The following is a 20,483-nucleotide window of genomic DNA, read 5'->3' on the forward strand; positions in this document are numbered from 1 at the left end:
GTCAGTGTTCAGACAGCCAGCTTCTCTGCAGGGTAATTCAGAGTCCTAGACCCACCACCACACTCTGTGGACTCTCGGCTAGATGGGGAGCTCCACCTGAAGGTCGTGTAGCTGGTTCTAGTCCAGGCTTTTCCACCAGATAGCCACGTGACCGTGGGCTGTGCTTGTGTAAAATGAGGGAGACAGGCTGGATCATATAGCTTCTGTTTTCAAGTTCTGGGATTCTAACAGTCTTGCGCGTTGGTGAACTAAAGTTGCCACCTTAGACCTTATGTGATGAAGTCTAGAAAATGCTGAACAGAATTGAACTCCTAAACTGATTTATGGGAGGATTTGCCTGTACACTCACTTGAATTACAGGAAATCCTTGATGACAGCTAACTATACAATTTGCTTTTTATTCCATTTTAGGCATTTTCCCCCCTCTCCTATATTTGTTTTCCAAATAAAATCAGGATTGTGTTTTAAAGATCTCAAGTTGGAGGCACTTGGGTGGCTCATTCAGTTAAGTGTCTGACTTCGGCTCAGGTCGTGATCTTGTGTTTGTGGGTTCGAGCCCCGCGTCGGGCTCGGTGCTGACAGCTCAGAGCCTGGAGCCTGCTTCAGATTTTGTGTGTCCCTCTCTCTCTGCCCCTCCCCCACTCACTTTCTGTCCATCTCTCTCTCTCTCAAAAATAAACATTAGGGGCGCCTGGGTGGCACAGTCGGTTAAGCGTCCGACTTCAGCCAGGTCACGATCTCGCGGTCCGTGAGTTTGAGCCCCGCGTCGGGCTCTGGGCTGATGGCTCAGAGCCTGGAGCCTGTTTCCGATTCTGTGTCTCCCTCTCTCTCTGCCCTTCCCCCGTTCATGCTCTGGCTCTCTCTGTCCCCAAAATAAATAAACGTTGAAAAAAAAAATTTAAAAAAAAAAAAAATAAAAAATAAACATTAAAAATTAAAAAAAAAAAATAAAGATCCCAAGTCAATAAAATGGTCTGACCCTGTTTGATAGTTAGATAATCAACTGTTCAAGTATTAATGACAAAATTAGTTAATGAAATACAGGTCAATAGCACTAAAAATGTTTTTTTCTGCTTTAAAGATTTTTGTACTCTGGTGTCTTAAATGGGGTGGATGCCTTCTGGGTTTTCTCACGGTTGCAGAAGGCAAGTCATACTTAACACAATATCTGAATCTTATGAGTCACATGGTAAGTCTGCTTTTAGCTGGGGGCAGTTTTCGTTGGTCACTTGTGATGGTCAAAAAGCCTCTTGGGAGAGTTTAAATGACTCAAAATAACTAAAAGTAACTCAGAGCCACTTACATCTTAAAACTGTAAGCTCAGTGATACCATGTTTTATTTTTAGTCTAATCCAGTTTTTGCCCTCAAAAAGCACTGCTGCTTCTTGCTCTTATGTTAAATTAGTCTGATCTCTTTCAGTGAGTAGTGAATGGTTGTCGTTTGACAAGGAGCAGCAAACAAAATAATACAGTAATTTTAAAACTAAAAGTAAGGCATCTAAAAGAAACTGGCACAATGGAGGAATCCACATCCCTCCTGAGCCTATTGAGTGATGCGGCTGCTTTGCATATTTTTGAGTGTATGGGAAAATTAAACTAGGAGTTTATATTTTTAATTAAAGTCACGTTTGGGAAGTTTGTATTTTACATCCTCACCTACACTTAAGCCTGTTTTCAAGTTTCATTTTGGGCACATGTCAGTCTGTTCCTGTCTCTGTCTCTCATTCCCGTTCTGATTCCTGTTAGAAGCTTCCTTTTAAGAAAGTGAAAGATGGGAGTTCAGAGATCAGCTCTTACAGTCGGGCCACTGAGTGACGCAAGTGTTTGGGCTGCTCCCCAAATTTCCTTCACAGTGTATCGCACCGCCTGTCAGCGCTCGTTTTCCTGCGTCGTCCCTTTAGTTTTCTCTGGTCCTACTAGACCTTCACCTTTTAGCACAAACTAGGCATTTTTGGTTGTTCTGGTGTGTTGAATCAGGTTGTGTGTCCTTTAAAAAAAGAGTAAAGGGGAGTGGGCCCCTTTAAAGCCAGAGCATTCATTTTGTCTCTTCTTAGAATCTTGGAGTAGCTCCCTTACCTGAAATAAGACTTGAAGTTAATTTAGGGGAGATTTGTGCTGCTCTGCTTTTTGATTCTGTGATGGGCCTTTGGAGTCCCCAGTACAAAAGCTGTGTCAGAGGAGAGTGACAAACACTTTGAGCCCTTGTGAACATGCACAAGTAGGAGCCACTAAAAATCTATTTTCCTAAAAAGTTAAGACGTGACTAGAAAACTTTTCAGAATTCTCATTAGCCTTGTGGTGTATGTTTAATTTTATTCCACGACTCAGACTCTTTTTGCTGTTCGTAGTCCTCCACTAAACCAGAAGTGAGAATTTGGTTCATAGGAAGAAACTGGCAAGTACAGTGGTACCTGGAAAACCACCTTCGTGGGCTGAAAAATTTGGGTTGATGCCCTTTCGCTGCTTCTGCATCTACCCTCACACAATTACTCTTACATACTTTTTTTCTTATTATAAAAATCATTGGTTTTCCTTTATGGAAAAATTGGAATATTTAAAAAATGATAAAGCACAAAATTTAAATTATCCATAATTTCATGCCATAATTGACTCCCTTTTTCCTTTTTCTTGAGTTCATACATAACCTCTAGATAGAGTTTTGTATCCTGTTTACTTAATATTATTTCTCATGTTAAGTATTTGGGGGAAATTTTCTTCAGTGTTTCTGTGGTATTTCTTGCTATCATTCCATCAATCCTTTCACCTAATTTAAAAAATTTTTAAGTTTATTTATTTTTGAGAGAGAGAGAGTGTAAGTGGGGGAGAGGCAGAGAGAGAGGGAGACGCAGAATCTGAAGCAGGCTTCAGGCTCTGAGCTGTCAGCACAGAACCCGATGCAGGGCTCGAATCCACGAACCATGAGATCATGACCTGAGCAGAAGTCAGATGCTTAACTGACCAGGGGCCACCCAGGCGCCCCTCATTTCACCTAATTTTAAACATTTGTTTTATTTGCTATTTTAAATAATGCTTTGATTTAAAGACAACTCTATAAATTTTTGCTGCAGTTGTTATTACTTTGTTATGATAGATTCCTAAAGGTGAAATTATTATGTCAAAAAACTACAAAACTTAGTTTCTTAATACAAATTGCTGTAGTCCCTACCAGAAAGTATTATATTCCTACCAATTAACATAAGCACAGGGAGTGATATCGTCAAGTTAGTGACATAGATTGTCCCCAACTTCAGCCCCCCTCCAAGAAGACCAACTAGCAACTACCTGTAGACAGCACCATTATAAAAATCCCAGAACCCAGGGGTGAGGCTGTCTCACAGAGACTGAGAAGAGCCACATGCTGTGACCTTATTGCCCCTCCCCCAGGCTGCACAGTGCGGCACAGTGCTGTACCGAGAAGGTCCCCCTGGGCCTATGGTTTTTCCAGTGGGTAAAAGGAGAGCCCACGGTTGACATCCAGCTCCTCCAGCATTGTGGGATACATCTGGGGATGTCCACTCGGGGCTCACCTCACAGGGATCCTTGGGAAAATCTGCAGGACTCTACTGCTAGGGATCAGATAGATAGAGAAGGGGGATGGCATTTACACCACCCAGTGCTCAGATCTTGGTGGCCCACATTTCTGCTTACGGTGGTGCCTGAGCAGAGACCCCAGCCAGCTGCTCTGCCCATCTGCAGTGCCAGGACAGTGGCCTTGTTTATTAGGGATCTTAATGGACAGCTCTGCCTTATTTGGGTTCCTAGCCAACCATCCATACCAAGTGTGGGGCCTGTACTATGGCCCCAGCCATGCAGGGAAGCACATTCACAACCCTGCCCAACTGTTCAGTATAACCTCCAGTCCCACCTAACCAAGAGACTAGGCCAAAGAATCTGTGCAGCCACAGGGCCTATCCTACAGCCCTGCTTGGGCAGGGAGCCAAGCCAGAAGCCCTGTTAAGTATACTGTTAAGTGTAGCCTCTGTCACTGCATAATCAGGGAACAGTGAGCCTGGATAGCCTTGTAGCCCAGTCTATGGTACTACCCAGCTGCTGAGCCCACCCCACAGCCCTACCCTGCAAGAGAGCACAGCCTATGGCTCTGCCTGATTGTTGAACACAGCCTCCCCAGGCAGGGAGCCACCTGTCTAACTGGGAGGCATAGCCTGCAGCCCCACCTGATGCGGAAGCCTGGACAACAATCCTGTCCTTCTGCGGAGCACAGTCTCTAGCCCATCTAACTGCGGGACACAGATGGAGATCCCTCCCAACCAGAGAAGTCAGCCAGCAACCTTCTCAAACAGTGGAGCATGGCCAACAGCTTACCTGATGTGAAGTACAACCTGAGACCTTGCCCAACCTCAGGGCACAGCCTGCTGTCTCTTTGATTACAGAGCATAGCCAAAGGCCTTGTCCAACCACAAAGGCCTGTCTGCAGCCAACCTCAACATGGAGTTCAGCCAGCAGCCCATCCAGTCAGGAAACACAGCCCAAGACCCCACCCAAACAGGAGTGATTGCAGCGCCCAGACTATAGTCCCACTTAATCTGGGAGTCCAACCGTGGCACCACTATGCCAGGGAACACAACCTGTGACCACACTTGGCCAAAGGTAATTGTAGAATTCAGCCAGTGGCCCCACCTGGTCAGGGAGCCCTCTCATTGGCCACACTTGAATATGGAACCCAGCCAACAGACTCAGGCAACCACAGAGCCCAGCTAGTAGCACCCACCCTAATGTCAGAGCGTGGGCAGCAGCCTCACCCAACTAGAGATCCTGATAGCAAGTCCTACCTGCCCATGGATACTACCAGCTGATCTGTCCAGTATCCCAAGCTGGGCTGACTGGTGAAGATCTTTTCCTGCTGAACCTATAAAATCTGGGGAAAGAGACCAATTACCTAAATGGCAGATACCAACACAAGGAATCAAGGAACATGAAGAGAGATGCTTGGGTGGCTCAGTTGGTTGAACATCCAACTTTGGCTCAGGTCATGATCTCATGGTTTGTGAGTTTGAGTTCCACATTGAGACAGCTCCATTGTCAGTCCAGAGCCTGCTTGGGATTCTCTCTCTCACCCTGTCTCTCTACCCCTCCCCCACATGTACACTCTCTTTCTCTCTCTCTCTTTCAACATAGATAAAAAAAAAAAAAAAAAAAAGGAATGTGAAGAATCAGGTAAACATGACACCACCAAATGACACTAATAAAACTCCAAAAACTGACCCTGAAGAAATGGAGATCCGTGAACTATCTGACAAAGAATTCAGAATAATTCTCTTAAGTTCAGTGAGCTACAAGAATACACAGACAGACGCTTAGATGAAATTCAGAAAATAATGCACCTACAAAATGAAAAGTTCAATGAAGTTTTTTGATAGAAACTATTTTTTAAAAAACCCAGAAATCTTAGAGCTGAAGAATATAATGAACTGAAGAATTCAATTGAGAGATTCAACAACAGACTTGACAAAGCAGGAAAAAAAAAAAAAGAATTAATGAATTGAAAGACAGGTTATTTAAAATTATCTATTCACAGAAGAAAACAAATGAAGAGTGAAGAAAGTCTTACAGGCTTATAGAACACAATAAAGAGATGCAAATATGTATTTTGAATCTGTATATTATTATGAATGCCCAGAAGAAGAGAAAGGGAGAGAAGTGCATTTAAAGCAAGAGTGGCAAAAAACTCCCCAAACTTGGGGAGAGAAATGGATATCAGATTCAGGAGGTGCAATGAATCTCAAATAGGTTGAACCCTGAAAGGGCTACCAAGACACAGTAATTATTTGATCAAAAGTCAAAGAAGAAGAGAATTTTGAAAGCAGGAAGAGAAAAACAACTTGTCAGTACAGGGATGTTCTCATAAAACTATATGTGGCTTTCTCAAAAGAAACTTTGCAGTCCAGAAGTCAATGGGATGATATATTCAAAATATTGTAAGAAAAAAACCTGTCAACCAAGAATCCTATATGCCCTAAAACTGTCCTTTACAAATGAAGGAGAGATAAAGATTTCCCCAAATCAACAAAAGCAATGCCCCTAGATCTAATTTACAAGAAATGTTAAAGTTACATTCTTCAAGCAGAAGTGAAAGGATGTTAATTAACATCATAAAAACATACAAATGTGTAAAACTCACTGGCCACATTCTTAAATGTTAGAAAATAAACACTGTAAAAATAAGCATAACTACAATAATTGTTAGTGTTATTGTTAAATTTGTTACTAGCTTCAAATCGGGTGTTATAAGCCTCCAGATAACCACAACCACAAAGAAAAACCTATAGTAGAAACACAAAAGGTTATGATAAAGGAGTCAGAGTATATTACCACAAAAAAAGGGTCATTATTCATAAAACAAGATAGCCAGAGAGGGGGCAAAGAACAAGGGATCTACAAAACAAAACAATTAACATATGGCAATATTAAGTCCTTACCTATCATTAATTAACTTAAACATAAATGGAATAAATTCTCCAATAAAAAGACACAGAATGACTGAATGGATTAGAAAGACAAGATCCAATGATGCACTGCCTACAAGAGACTCATTTAAACTTTAAGGACACACACAGACTGTAAATGAAGGGTTGGAAAAAGATATTTCAAGCAAATGGTAATCAAAAGAAAACAGGGGCAGCTATGCTTAAATAAGACAAAATAGGCTTTAAACTAAAAATGGTCAGAAAAGACAAAGTCATTATGTAATGATAAAAGGATTAATTAATTGATAATATATAACAATAGTAAATAATTATGCACCCAACATCAGAGCACCTGATCTATAAAGCAAATATTAACAGAACTAAAGGGAAATAAATAGCTATGCAATAATAGTTGGGAACTTTAATACCTCCTCTTAGTAATGGATAGATCATCCAGACAGAGAATCAATAAGCAAATAGTAGATATGAATAACATTAGAGCAAATGGACCTAACGGACAAAAACAAAAAACACTCACAACATATGTCTTAACAAATTGAAGAAGATTAGAATTATATCAAGTATCTTTCTGACCACAGTAATATGAAACTAGAAATCAGTGAACAGGAGGAAAGCTGGAAAATTCACAAATATATGAAAATTAAACAACACACTCATAGACAACAAATGTGTCAAAGTAGAAATCAAAAGAAAACAATTTGTAAATATGAAACAACTGAAAATGGAAACCCAACATACTAAAACTTATGGGATGCAGCAAAGGAATTTCTAAGAGAGAAGTTTATAGTGATAAATGCATCCACTAAGAAAAAAGAAAGATCTCAAATATCATAGCTTTACAACTCAAGGAACTACAAAAAGAAGAACAAACTAAGCCCAAAGTTAGCAGAAGGAAGGAAATAATAAACACCAGAGCAGAAATAAATGAAGTAGAGAATAGGAAAACAATAGAAAAGTTTAACAAAACTGTTGGTTGGTTCTTTGGAAAGGTACACAAAAGTGTGAAACCTTTAGCTAGACTAACCAAGAAAAAAGAGTGGATATTCAAATAATATTAGAAAAGAAAGAGAAGATATTACAGCTGATATTATAGAAGTACAAAGGATCGGGGGCGCCTGGGTGGCTCAGTCGGTTAAGCGTCCGACTTCGGCTCAGGTCACCATCTTGCGGTCCATGAGTTCGAGCCCCGCGTTGGTCTTTGTGCTGACTGCTCAGAGCCTGGAGCCTGTTTCAGATTCTGTGTCTCCCTCTCTCTCTGACCCTCCCCCGTTCATGCTCTGTCTCTCTCTGTCTCAAAAATAAATAAATGTTTAAAAAAAAAAAAAAAGAAGTACAAAGGATCATAAGAGACTATAGTGAATAATTAAACACCAAAAAAATGGACAACCTTAGAAGAAATGGATGAATTCCTGTAAACATACAATCTACCAAGTTCCAAATCCTGAAGAAATAGAAAATCTGGCCAGACTGATAACAAGGAAAGAGATTGAATCAGTAATCAAAAATCTCCCAACAAAGAAAAGCCTAGGACAGAGGTTAATATCCAAAATATACAAGGAACTCATGTAATTCAGTATCAAGAAAAGTAAATAATATGATTAAAAATGGACAAAAGGCTTGAAGATATTCTTTGGAAGTGAGGTATTCACACCTGTTAGAATGGGTATTATTGAGAGGTGGCAAGTATTGGTGAGGATGTGGAAAAATAGAAACTCTTATACATTGTTGGTTGGAAATATAAATTCGTATGGAGGTCCCCTGAAGTTAAAAATAGAACTATTATATGATCCAGTAATTTCATTTTTAGGTATCTGCAAATGAAGTGAAATCATTGTCTCAAAGAGATAGCCACACCCCTCTGTTCATTGCAGCATTAGTCACAATAATCAAGACATGGAAGCAACCTAAGTGTCTACTGATAGATGAATGAAGAAAATGTGGTATTTCGATATAATGGAATATCAATCAGCCATAAAAAAAAGGACATCCTGACATTTGTGACAACATGGATGGACCTGGAGGACATTATGCTAAGTGAAATAAGTCAGAAAGTAAAAGACAGATACTGTATGATATCACTTCTATGTGGAACCTAAAAAAATATTGAACTAGAAATAGATTGGTGGTTGCTGTGGGTTCAGGGGTGGGGCAGTTGGAGGAGGAATGAGGAAAGGTGGTCAAAGTGTACAAAATGTAAATTATAAATTCTGGTGATGTTCTGTACAGCAAGGTAACTATAGTTAACAATACTGTTTTGTATATTTGAAGGTTACTAAGAGAGTAAATCTTAAAAATTCTCACTACACACAGAAAAATTATAACTATATGATTTGATGGATACCTAACCTTATTGTAATTATTTTATGATGTATGTATATGTCAAATCATTACTTGGTACATCTTAACATTATGCAGTGTCAATTACATCTCAGTAAAGCTGGAAGAATCCACACAAACAAGCATAGATGGTATATGAGAAAGTCATCTCATGGTAGCCTGGACCAGGAGGGTTTGCCCCCTCTAAATTATGGCTTTTTTCATAGAGGGAAAATATACATTATTTTAAAGTTTCCATGTCTGATTTACTTGGGAAAATTGAACATTTTCCAGAAGTTAGCTATTTTTATTTATATATTGTCAATCAGTATTATTCATTCATTATTAGGGTTCTTATTTTCTTTTTACAACTTTAATATTTAAAAAGCTATGTTATATGCTTTTCATACATTTTAAGAAATGAATTTATTTTTAGTATATACCTTTATACTTCAGTATACTTTTAATACACATTGTTATTTTGCAGTTTTTCCCCCCAATACTGTCCTTTAAATCTTGTTTGATATCCATATATGTATATTCTAAATTTTTGTATAACGATGCCTGGCACGATTTTTATTGTGATTTCTTTTGAATACATTTCTTATCAGTTCAAAGATCAGACAGTTACTCATCTGTATTTTCTGGTAATTTTTTTGAAGTTTATTCTTTTTACTTTATTTCCTGTTGTTTTTTTTTTTTTTTCCTTTTTAGTTTTTATGTTCGCCCTTTTGAACCATTTGAAATGTATTTTGCCCTTTGGAATGAAATGAACATCGGACTTGCTTAAATAGATAACCAGTTATTTCAACACCATTAATTGAATAATTCTTCCCTTCCTTCCACAGTGTATGATTAGATTTCCTCATGGAAAGGCCAAGCTTTTTTTTTTTTTTAATCATGGGATTCTTAGGTATTTTATGGATGTTGTTCTTTATCCCCTTCTCCTTGCTACTTTTGTGAACAGGATTATTTTTCATTTCTAAATGTAAATCTTTAGAATTATCATTTTAGGGGTGCCTGGCTCAGTCAGTTGAGTGTCTAACTTGGGCTTGGGTCATGATCTCACAGTTCGTGGGTTCAAGCCCTGTGTTGGGCTCTATGCTGAGGGCTTGGAGCCTGGAACGTGCTTCGGATTCTGTGTCTCCCTCTCTCTCTTCCCTTCCCCTGCTGCACTCTGTCTCTCTCTCAAAAATAAACATTAACAAAATTTTTAATTATCATTTTAAAGCATAAATTTTGGGGTGCCTGGCTGGCTCAGTTGGTTAAGTATCCAACTCTTCATCTCAGCTCAGGTCTTGATCTCAAGGACATGAGTTCAAGTGCCATGTTGGGCTCTGTGCTAGGCATGGAGCCTACTTAAAAAAGAAAAAAAAAAAGCACAAATTTTAAACTGAGTCTGGTAACGACTCAGAATCAGACGAACTTATTTTCTTTCCCTATCAAGTTAGCTCTTCTTATAATTCCTATTCTTATTGATGATATCACCATTTACCCACTTATCCAAATCTGAAACCCAGAAGTAATTATAGATTTCAGTCTTTCCAGCTAAATATCTGAGACTCTACTATCTTAAATTAGGCCCTCATTGTTTTATACTAAGCCAAAGATTGTAATTTCAAACACTTACCAGAAGCAAGTAGGTAATAAGATGCGTGAAGGATGCTGGGCATAAGGGAGTAGACAGTTGGTGGGCTTTGGCACTATGCCCTGTCTTGCAAGGGGGCTGCTGCTTCTCTGTTCCAGGCAGTAATGTGGGCTCATATTTGACCAATCTGATTTTTCAAGAAGAACCAGAAATCTGAGTTCTTATGTGAAATCTTCTAATTTCTAAGTCACAGTGCAAACCAAACAAAATATGACCAGAGCCACAGTTTGTAACCCATGACTGTTACTGAGTCCCCCTAACCTGATTTATATTCCTTCCATGTAATCTCCTCCCAGACTTTTTGCCAACCTCCCTGTACCAGCACTATCACGTGAAGTACCAGTCAGATCGGACTTCAGAGGTGGTTATGTAACCCAACTGACATGAGTTTGCTCCTTGGTGACTTACAGATAGAAACTACAGTGGGTGGACTTGTCATACAAAGTAACTATATTTGCAGCAAATAAAGAGATCGTGGGGGAATAACGTCCAAAGCTGTGATTCCCCAGGCAAGAGTGAATGAGTTCCTTTTATTTAGGGTTAGGATGAATATTTAGAAAGGGAACCCTTGTCATCGCATGTGAAGCGGGCATAAGGTCACACATGTGCCTCAAGGAAACATGCCTAGATATGCATTATAGGTTATGTTAGTGAGGCTTGTGCTCCTCCTCGGGTGGAGAATTTAGCATTAGAGTGAGGTAGAGGTCACTGTCGGTCACCGCATGGTCCAGCTGCGCAGGTGTAAGCCAGTGGTTAAGCTCAAACTGGTCTGGGCCTCCGAAGTTCTTCCCCCTGGCAGTCGTTATAGCTTGAGGGGTAGTTTTGGTTTCCATCAATGGATGCTGTGCCCCTTGGCTCCTTTGCCTGAGTGAGGAGATAGCTGGAAAGAACTTAAGGAAAATGTGGGACAAAGGTGGGTGGGCACATGCAGGTGGGCAGTAAAGGTCAGGTCTTAGGGTCTTGTTGCTGACTGGAGGATTAACTGCATCAAAAAAGGAACATTCTTAGAAGAGTTCTTGCTACTTGGGTAAGCACTGAGTAATGTTGTTTGTTGGCTGTCACTTTTCACTTAGTTAAAAGCCCTGAATGACTCCCATTTGTGCTTAGGATAATTTTTAACATGGCAAAAAGGTATTTTATCATGACTTGTAGCTGTCCTTCCCCCTTCATCTCCTGCTATTTCACTGAATATACTCAAGCCATCTGTGTACTCACGTGTGTCGGTCTTTTTGGTGCCCTTCCACCTCTCCCTCCGCTGCCCTGTCCATCTGACTTGTGAACCCTTACTCCTCCCCACTCACCCCAAGTTGCAGTTCAAGTATCTCCTCCTCTGTTAAACCTCTGACTACTCTTAAACCCTTGCAGAGCCAACTTCTCCCTTCTTTGTATCCCTGTAAGATCACAAATAGGGCAGGGACTCTATTTTATCCTTCTTCGTATTCTCAGTAATCCGTGCAGTGCTGGCATATAGTGTAAATTTGCAGTAAATTTTAGCTGGAAAGACTACAACTAGTAAAATTTAGTGCTGGGCCTGGAACCCTCACCTGAGTGAATTTCTTGCTCTTCAGGTTATACTGCCCAGAGAAAAGCTGTGGCTGCTGTGTCTTTAGGGACCTGGTGTATGCGGTATCCAATCTGTTGTAGCCTGGGGCCTTTCGGTCGCAACTAAATGAGTGTAGAAACAATTGTACACTATAAGGCAATACAGTAGCATTAAGGATACTCTTTCCTCTGATATGTAGTGTGTGGCAACGAGGGTGAAACCGCCAGTTAAATAGTATGTTTTGCCAGTCAGGTAAAGCAGGTCTGTTTTCCTACTTTAGAAGTTTGATGGTAAATGCTTGGAGACACCACATCTATTTATAGGTAGCCTGAGTGCCAGATTTGTTATCTCCTTTCCCCAGGCTTGATAAACGAAAGAATGTTGGACTTAACTATTGGTAGTGTCTCCATTAATGAATAGGGGAGTCTGGAGAAAACACGTGAACAGGAAATTCAAGGGCACCTAGTGTTGTTTTTATCAGTCCAGGAATTGTAGACTTGCAAATTGTATCCTGTTCTTTTTCTGAGGAAAGAAAGAGCTTTAGTAATAGACAAAGAACAGTGTTAAATCCATTAGAGGAATAAATTTGCAATATAATAAGTGCCACTCATCTAGATCATTCTTTGTAATAATTTGGTCACTTCTGTTCTTGGTTTTGTTTAATTTGGAATTTTTAAGGCCTATTTTGTCTGGCTGGAAGGAAAGAATTTTTTCTTCTTTTTAAGGCTACTTTCTAAAAGATATTATTTAATTGAGATCAGGGGTGGGATATTTGCTTTTTCTGTAATTGTATCCCTCAAGTAGGATTTGTTTCTGAACGTTAACATAACACTAATGATTCTGTAGTTTTTAATCCAAAGGAAACTGTTATATGTGAAAATATAATTTAAAATCCATTAGAGTTGAGTTGTTATCATCATTTACTGAATGCCTACTGTGTGCTCAATACTTTGCCAGTTGTTGAGTAGACACAGGTTTTGCTCTGCTTTGGTTTTTAAACAAAGTATACATATTTGCAGGTATGTATGTATAACTAGAATGGAAAGTATTAATCATGATCAAATTATATAGTTGTGTGTGTGTGTGTGTGTGTGTGTGTGTGTGTGTGTGTGTATACACATACACATACATTCCATACATATGGAACTTGTTTTTCATTACTTGGTATCCACCTTTGGGTTTTGGAGTTAAATTCATTACATCTTTTTTTTTTTTTTTAATTTTTTTAATGTTTATTTTTGAGTGAGAAAGACAAAGTGCGAATGGGGGAGGGGCGGAGAGAGAGAGGGAGACACAGAATCTGAAGCAGGCTCCAGACAGCAGAGCTGTCAGCACAGAACCCGATGCGGGCTCAAACCCACGAACTGCGAGATCATGACCTGAGCCAAAGCCAGACGCTTAACCAACTGAGCCACCCAGGTGCCGTGCCATGTGACCTTTCTAAGCTTCAGTTCTTTACCTTGCAGGGCTGTTGTAAGTAGGAAATGCAGTCATGCATAGAAAGTGCCACTCTCGTGAATCCTCTGGAGGAAAAGGGGAGAAATCAGTGAATAAAATATCACAAAATTCCTGATAGGCATGACCATTCAGTGTATGTGAGTTGCCTTTGTTTATTGTGCAAAGCTAATTTGATTTGCTGTAGGCTGTGAAGAGACATGAATGATTTTAAACAAGTGACACAATCAACTTCTTGTTCTAAAAATCTTTAGAGTAGTCCACAGAGGAACAAGTTTGTGAGGCTAAAATAATAATGTTGTATTTGGACATAATGACTTTAAGACTCTTGTAGTACCTTGAGATGTAAAACCAATAAGAGGGCAGTGGAACTAGGAATTTGTCATAGGTAAACTTACTATTAACCTGCACTTGACTTGATTGATGTTGAAGAACAAGAAAGGTCTTTTGGTCCATTCCATTATCCCTGGAGTCTACTGCAGTTCAAATCCATACACAGAGGTCTGTATCTTCATGTAATTAGGGAGGGGTGGGTGTTGGGGTGTAGGTTGGGGGAATACTTTCCAGCTAACAGTGCAACGTTGGATGCTCACTGTTGGCAGCCTGCATCTTCTCTAGGTCTGTTATGATCCCCATCCATATCAGCAAAAACCTCCTTAATGCATGGAACCATCCTAGTCTTTTTTGGTCCAGATGTAGACTGTAGTAGGCAAGTTTCTTATGGTCGGTGCCACCCACTGGTAGCAGCCATCACAGTTCAGTCTGTGCCCCCTGTGAAGCAGTCATTTTGCTACATTCCTTATCTTGTCTAATTGTCCAGTTATCTTCTTCAAACCAGTACTATGTTTGGCCTGCCTGGTGGTTTTTCAGAGATGGCACTTGAGTGACTAAGTAGACTGCAAGACCCAGTTAAGGCCACAGAACATCCCTATTGTCACCTGGCTTGATTCATACATTTCTGTTTTCTGCCTGGTTCAAATGAGTATCATTTGAAAATGAAATGGACCTTATAGTCTGGAGTCGTATACTGGACCTTGTTATAGAGCTATTTGAAATGACATAGAATTCAGAATGAAATAGGGCACCCTGGACTCCATCCAAAGGGGGCTTGTTTTGAAAAGTTGTTTTCCCATAAAACATATACATAAGAATTACTTCAGACTGATTTTGTGTGCATATTTGATCCACTGCCTCATGTTTCATAGAATTTATATTCTAGACGTTGCTTCTTACTATTTAGCTGAACTACATTAACTCTTAGGAGACTTAATATTGAGTGCAGGCATATGTATTAGCCAAATCTTGTGGATTTTTTTGCAGTGATCAATAAAACAACAACAGAATACATCGAACCTTTCTTGTTCTGAATGCTTGTTGACTACAGCCTTTTGTATAAAATGTGTCCATGTTGTGTGTGGATTGGTGCTTCCTTACTCTTATTCATCCCTGGTTTTGCCAACACAAAATTAATTTCTATTGCTTTGGAATAGTGTATCTTCCTCTTTCTTTACTAGCACTATCTTCTTTATAATGTGGAAAACTTGGATGTTTTAACTGTTACCGTAAAGTTTTGCTTCGTAGGAATTAAACCGTCTCCAGAGTTTACTATGAGGGATAGAAAGTGTTTTTCTACTGAACAATTTGTGTTTATATGTTGTTTCAGTGTCTGTTACTATGGCAATGACGGCAGGGACTGCAGCCTCCTTTCCTATGAGCAACCATACCCGGGAAAGAGTGACTGTGGCCAAGCTCACGTTGGAGAATTTTTACAGCAATCTAATTTTACAGCATGAAGAGAGAGAGACCAGGTATAGTAAAGGCTAATCAGAATTTTCTGTTTGGTTTAAGAAGCTCTTAGGCTGCAAGTGGAGTGTAAACACATTGTCCATTAATAATATGAATATTGTGGGTCCAAATGCTGTTTTTAGGTTTCCTTTACTGACAGTGCCTCTAATTATCTTAACAGAATGGTTTCTTGTCCTCTGCACCCATATCCTTCTATCACATGTCAATGATATTTTAAATACAACATTCCCAGCTGTGAAATTATAATATATCCTTATACTATAGGAATAATTAATTCTAATCCAAAAGCATGTATAGTGGGAATGAGGGTGGAAGAATAAAAACATTAATGACGTGTTATTCTGCCTTCAGAAAACTCTATTAAGGCAGGTAACGCACATAAATATTACATGACAGTGAGAAGCATCACTAAGAGAAGGTCAAAGAAGGCAGAGAGTAAAGCAACTGGGAGGGCTTCATAAACGGTGGTGGCATTTATCAGAGCTCTTAAGGAACAGTATTAATCATACATGCAGAAAAGGGAGAAGGAAGAGATAAAAGAGCAGGAGGAAGGATATTACAGACAGAAGAAATCACCTTCAGTGCTGGGTCAAGCAAGAGCCAGTTTAGCTCATGCTGGATTTCAGCATTTCCTGGGACCCTTGACTGTTTTGTTAATGTAGATATCCTCATGGGAGTAGAGAGTCTTGAAGATTTTTGAACAGAATCCGTGATCATGGGTGTTTCTCTAGAGGAGTACTTTAGTTGTGATGTACAGAATGGATTGTGGGTAGAGAGAGAAGGAACAGGAAAGGCTAATGATGTAGTCCCAGCGTGTGGAAAGGAGGCTTGAATTAGGATCATGACAACAACAGTAGAATAGAATTTAGAAGTGAGAAAGATTGACAGAAGTGGCGACTAGCCAGAGACGAAATGTCAGATAGGTCTAACTACATATCAGACAAGCTGAACAGAGAATTGAACTAGAAAATAAAACTTCAATAATTATTCAGAAGTCAACTGGAGACACAGAGTAGGAGCATATGAAGGAGAGTTAAATATGGAGCAGAGTGAGGAAACCTAACGTATCTTTAACCAAAGTTCCTAAAGGAGGAGAAGAAAGGGGTTGGAGCAGAGGCAGGTTAAACTAAGAGTTCATCATTGGCAGAACTTCCAGAAGATTCAATTTAGGCTGAAGGAAAGTGATCACAAACAGAGCTAAATATAAATGTGTGGATAAATCTCAACACAAATTGTATGAAAAAAAAAAAAAAACAATGATGATAAAGTCTTAATACATTTTTTAAAGTAGATTAAAATATTTCCCAATGATAGGCTGTCAGTCAGGAGGGAAGTCAGTGGAATTAAAGTGTTGCTAGAGATCTGTGTATCTCCATGATAGAGATACGACATACAGAGGGGTAAAGATTGATTCATTTCAGACTAACAGAGTTTGTAACTTCCAAACTAATGAAATGAAAATAATGAAATGAGGAAAACAAAACCCCAGTTGAAAATAAGGCGAGGGAAAAAGCAAAGCTGAAACGCCAAAAAGTCGACACAAATAGAGACCACGCAATCAGTTAGAAATGAATGCAAACATATGAGTAATTACACTAACTGTAAATACAATGAAAGTCTCTGGAAATGATCCAGTCGCTAAGGAGAGTAAACGAAGTGGAAGAGAACCAGGGAAAGAAAGACTACTTTTGTAGGAAGCAGGCACTTAAGTTATGCATCAGAATTTTGAAGGCTTGTTGTCTTTTCTTGATGAAATATTTGAGTAATTCAGTTTTGCCCTCTATTTCCAAACAAAGGAAAGTAAAAATAAAAGTATCTGCTGTAACTTAAAAAAAAAAAAAAAAAAAGGTAGTCGCAGCTTGGTGCCATGGAAATCATATTAAACAGTCAGCTTGTATTTATTAAAAGCTTGGACTTTAGGATTACATGTGATAAATTTTTAAGTCTTAACTAACTGGATAAATACATAAGCCAAATAGAATACCAATCAGAACAAAACATCAGAGCATTTAGGAAGAAAACTATTTTCTTTGAAAGGTGCACAGGAAGTCACAGGTCTTCTCGTTTAGATATGGTGGAAACGTACAAAGGCTACTGCCTCTCTCTCCAGAGTCAGGGATAATTTCATGAAGAGTTGGTTTTGGCAAGGATTGAGGAAAGGGGACAGTAGAGATGTGACAGAAGAGTGAAGTTGCTTGTATATTGATAGGCCGTCCCAGATGAATGGTCCCTTACACTGTGGATTCTCTCTACAGGGGAGAAAGCTCAAAATCATTCAGCAAGCAGCCTTGCAGCGCCCAGAGGGGCATGGTAGCAGGCACAGAGCTTATTCCATTCTAAGGGTTGGGCTTAGAAGAACAGTGTGTAAATAAAAGATTAAAATCAGTATGATAAGCACCAAGATGTCTATTACAAATGTTGACGAAGTAGGCAGAGAACATGTCATTACGTGTCGTTGCCATTGGGGTGCTGATCTATGAACAGGCTTTAGATATTTTTGTTATGAATTTTCCATAAGAATGGTGGGTTAGGAAAGCGCCTACCTTCAGACATATTATCGTAAAGGACAAATACTAAAAAATGTATTTGATGATTTCAATCCTCAACCCTTAGATACTCTCCCATGTAGTTAAATCCTGGAAAGTCAATCCTATTCTAACATAGTCCAACACCAATTAGGAAGAGTACTCTCAGGTTCATATTCAGGAAAAACCAATATGATAGAAATAAAATGCTTAATATTCTGTTGGAAATGAGCTGCAAAATTTGTATCAGAGCCATCTCCCTAGTTCCTAGTGACTTAATTCATCCAGTCATCCCGCCTTCCTCCCCATCCCCACAGTGCTTAGTTTAACTTACTTCAGTGGTGTCATTTAAAAATAATGAGTACCTGAACTTGACTATACCTAGAAAAGCAAATGTTCTGGTGGTTAGTGGGTTTTTTTATGTACATATATGACTCCAGTTTTCAAAGAATTAGAATAAAATACACTCAATTGCATTGAACATTTTTCCTGATTAGGAAATCAAGCTTAGACTTGAAATGAAGGACTTAACACAAGCTCACTTAACACAAGCTATTAGAATTGGGATTCAAACAGGGATATCCACCTTAAATATTTATACTTTTAGTCACTATAGTTACCTTTATATACTTCCAATATAAATATTGATAAATGTTAATGATTTTGGTGGTTTGAATATTTGATAACAGATTTTCCTTATTAGAACATTAGTCATCTTTGCTAATCATTGATTTAAGCAGCATTAAGAAGGAAATTTTTCATTTGGCCAGTATGAGAAAGTGATTTGAAATCTGGGTTGGGTTTAATTTTGAGAAAGAAAACTATTCTTAGTGATTATTTTGATTCATCTTTAAAGACTTTTTTTTTTTTTTTTTTAGCATAGCAAACTGAAGAGGTAAACTCAAATAAATAAGTGAAAATTTCTTAAATGGGAATAGTTAGGAATGTATTTAAAATTTAAATTATTTTTTCTTTGAAAAGGCAGAAGAAATTAGAAGTGGCCATGGAAGAAGAAGGATTAGCAGATGAAGAGGTAATGTTAGCTGTAATTACTGTGACTGTAGGTAACAGTACTCTAGTACTTTCAAGTACAACAGTACTTGAAAGTTGCTAAGAGCGGATCTTAAATGTTCACACTAAAAAAAAAATTACTTATGGATATGTTAACAAGACTTTTTGTGGTAACCATTTTACAATATATATGTGCATCAAACCATTGCGCTCTAAGCTTGTGTTATGTCAATTATATCTCAAGAAAGTTGGGGAGGGAAAGACTAATTACTGTATAATGGCAACCCCAGTGTCTTTGTCCTCTATTGATATCAGATGATTTTATAACTTAGGTAACATGGATTTCATCATTTGAATATGGGCTTCTTTGTTGCTATGATGGAGATCTTTAAAGAGGCAGCTTTTTTTAATTCCAAGAATATAGATTTAGTGAACAGTATCTATAGTATCCTGAGAGCATGGAACAAGAAGAGAGGGCTCTAAGAAGAATCCGTGAATTGCCAAATCTTCTCACATTTTTTCCTGAATATATCTTAAAACCCTCTAGTTCTCTAGTCCAGTGCCTCTACCCTACTTTATTTTTTTTTAAGTTTATTTGAGAGAGACAGAAACAGAGACAGAGAGAGCACGTGAATGGGGAAAGGGCAGAGAGAGAGAGATGGGGACAGGGGATCCAAAGCAGGCTCTGCGCTGACAGCAGAGAGCCTGATACCGAGTTTGAGCTTGAACTCATGAGTCATGAGATCATGACCGGGGCAAAGTTGGACACTAAACCGACTGAGCCATCCAGGCGCCTGCCTCTATCCTACTTCAGACTACTGTGTAGTTCACTTAAAGAACAACTGCCCCCAGCTGGTGTCTTCCCACTTCCAGGTTTTCTGCATACACTATCCAGAGTTTCCTGTCTGAAAACAGGTTTGAGAGGCACCTGGGTAGCCCAGTCGTTAAGGGGCTGACTCTTGATAATAGCTCAGGTCATTATCTCCTGGTTACTGGGATCCAGCCCTGCGTCAGGCTTCAGGCTGACAGTGCAGAGCCTGCTTGGGATCCTCTCCCTCCCTCTCTGTTCCTCCCCTTCTCATGCACACATGCACTCTCTCTCTTTAAATAAATAAACTTAAAAGAAAAATAAAAACAAGTTTGATCACATCACTCTTTTGCTTAACACCCTTCATGGGCTCCCAAGTACTCTCAGATAAGGGTAGACCCTTGAACATTAATGTGCAAGACCCCTCACAGTTTGGCCTCTGCTTTGTCTCTTTCACCTCGTCTCTTGTCACCCACCTCCATGCTGACCACCAATATTGAGTTACTTTGACTTCCACACTCTTGCCTGTGGACCTTTCATCTGTTATTTCTGCCACTTAGAAGTTCCTTACTCCTGCCCAACTCCTCTTATTCTTTAAGAAGCTCTGGGTCTCGCTTTGGGCCTCAGTTCCACTGGGAAATCTTCCCTAATATCTTGGGGTATTCTTCCCACATTCTGCATTAACAGAATGTTAATGTGTCCATGTGTCTGTGTCCATGGGGCAGCCTAAAATATCTCCCCATAGTAGAAACTCCATAATGTCTTACTCAGCTATATCCCTCCAGAGCTGGCAGGGGCTATAAGAAATAGTTCGTGAATAAATGAACAATGACCTTTCCCTCGAGGAGTTTACTGACTGGAAGGAGAGATCATGTATGTGTGTATATAAATATATGTATACATGATAGATTCTGGCAAACTTTAA

General features: G+C 39.2%; 1 protein-coding gene across 2 annotated transcripts in view; it reads left to right on the top strand.

Moving 5' to 3' along the window:
• The window catches only part of STK38L (serine/threonine kinase 38 like), an 85,397-nt gene that overhangs the window by 37,392 nt on the left and 27,522 nt on the right, over positions 1–20,483 (top strand). For both annotated transcript variants that reach the window (XM_023256873.2, XM_023256872.2), the window contains 2 exons: positions 15,072–15,216; positions 18,721–18,772. In XM_023256873.2, the coding sequence (XP_023112641.2) occupies positions 15,083–15,216; positions 18,721–18,772 (186 nt within the window). In that variant the 5' untranslated portion in view covers positions 15,072–15,082. The remainder of the gene's footprint in view (positions 1–15,071; positions 15,217–18,720; positions 18,773–20,483) is intronic.

Source organism: Felis catus, chromosome B4 (genome assembly GCF_018350175.1).
Source record: "Felis catus isolate Fca126 chromosome B4, F.catus_Fca126_mat1.0, whole genome shotgun sequence".
NCBI lineage: Eukaryota > Metazoa > Chordata > Mammalia > Carnivora > Felidae > Felis > Felis catus.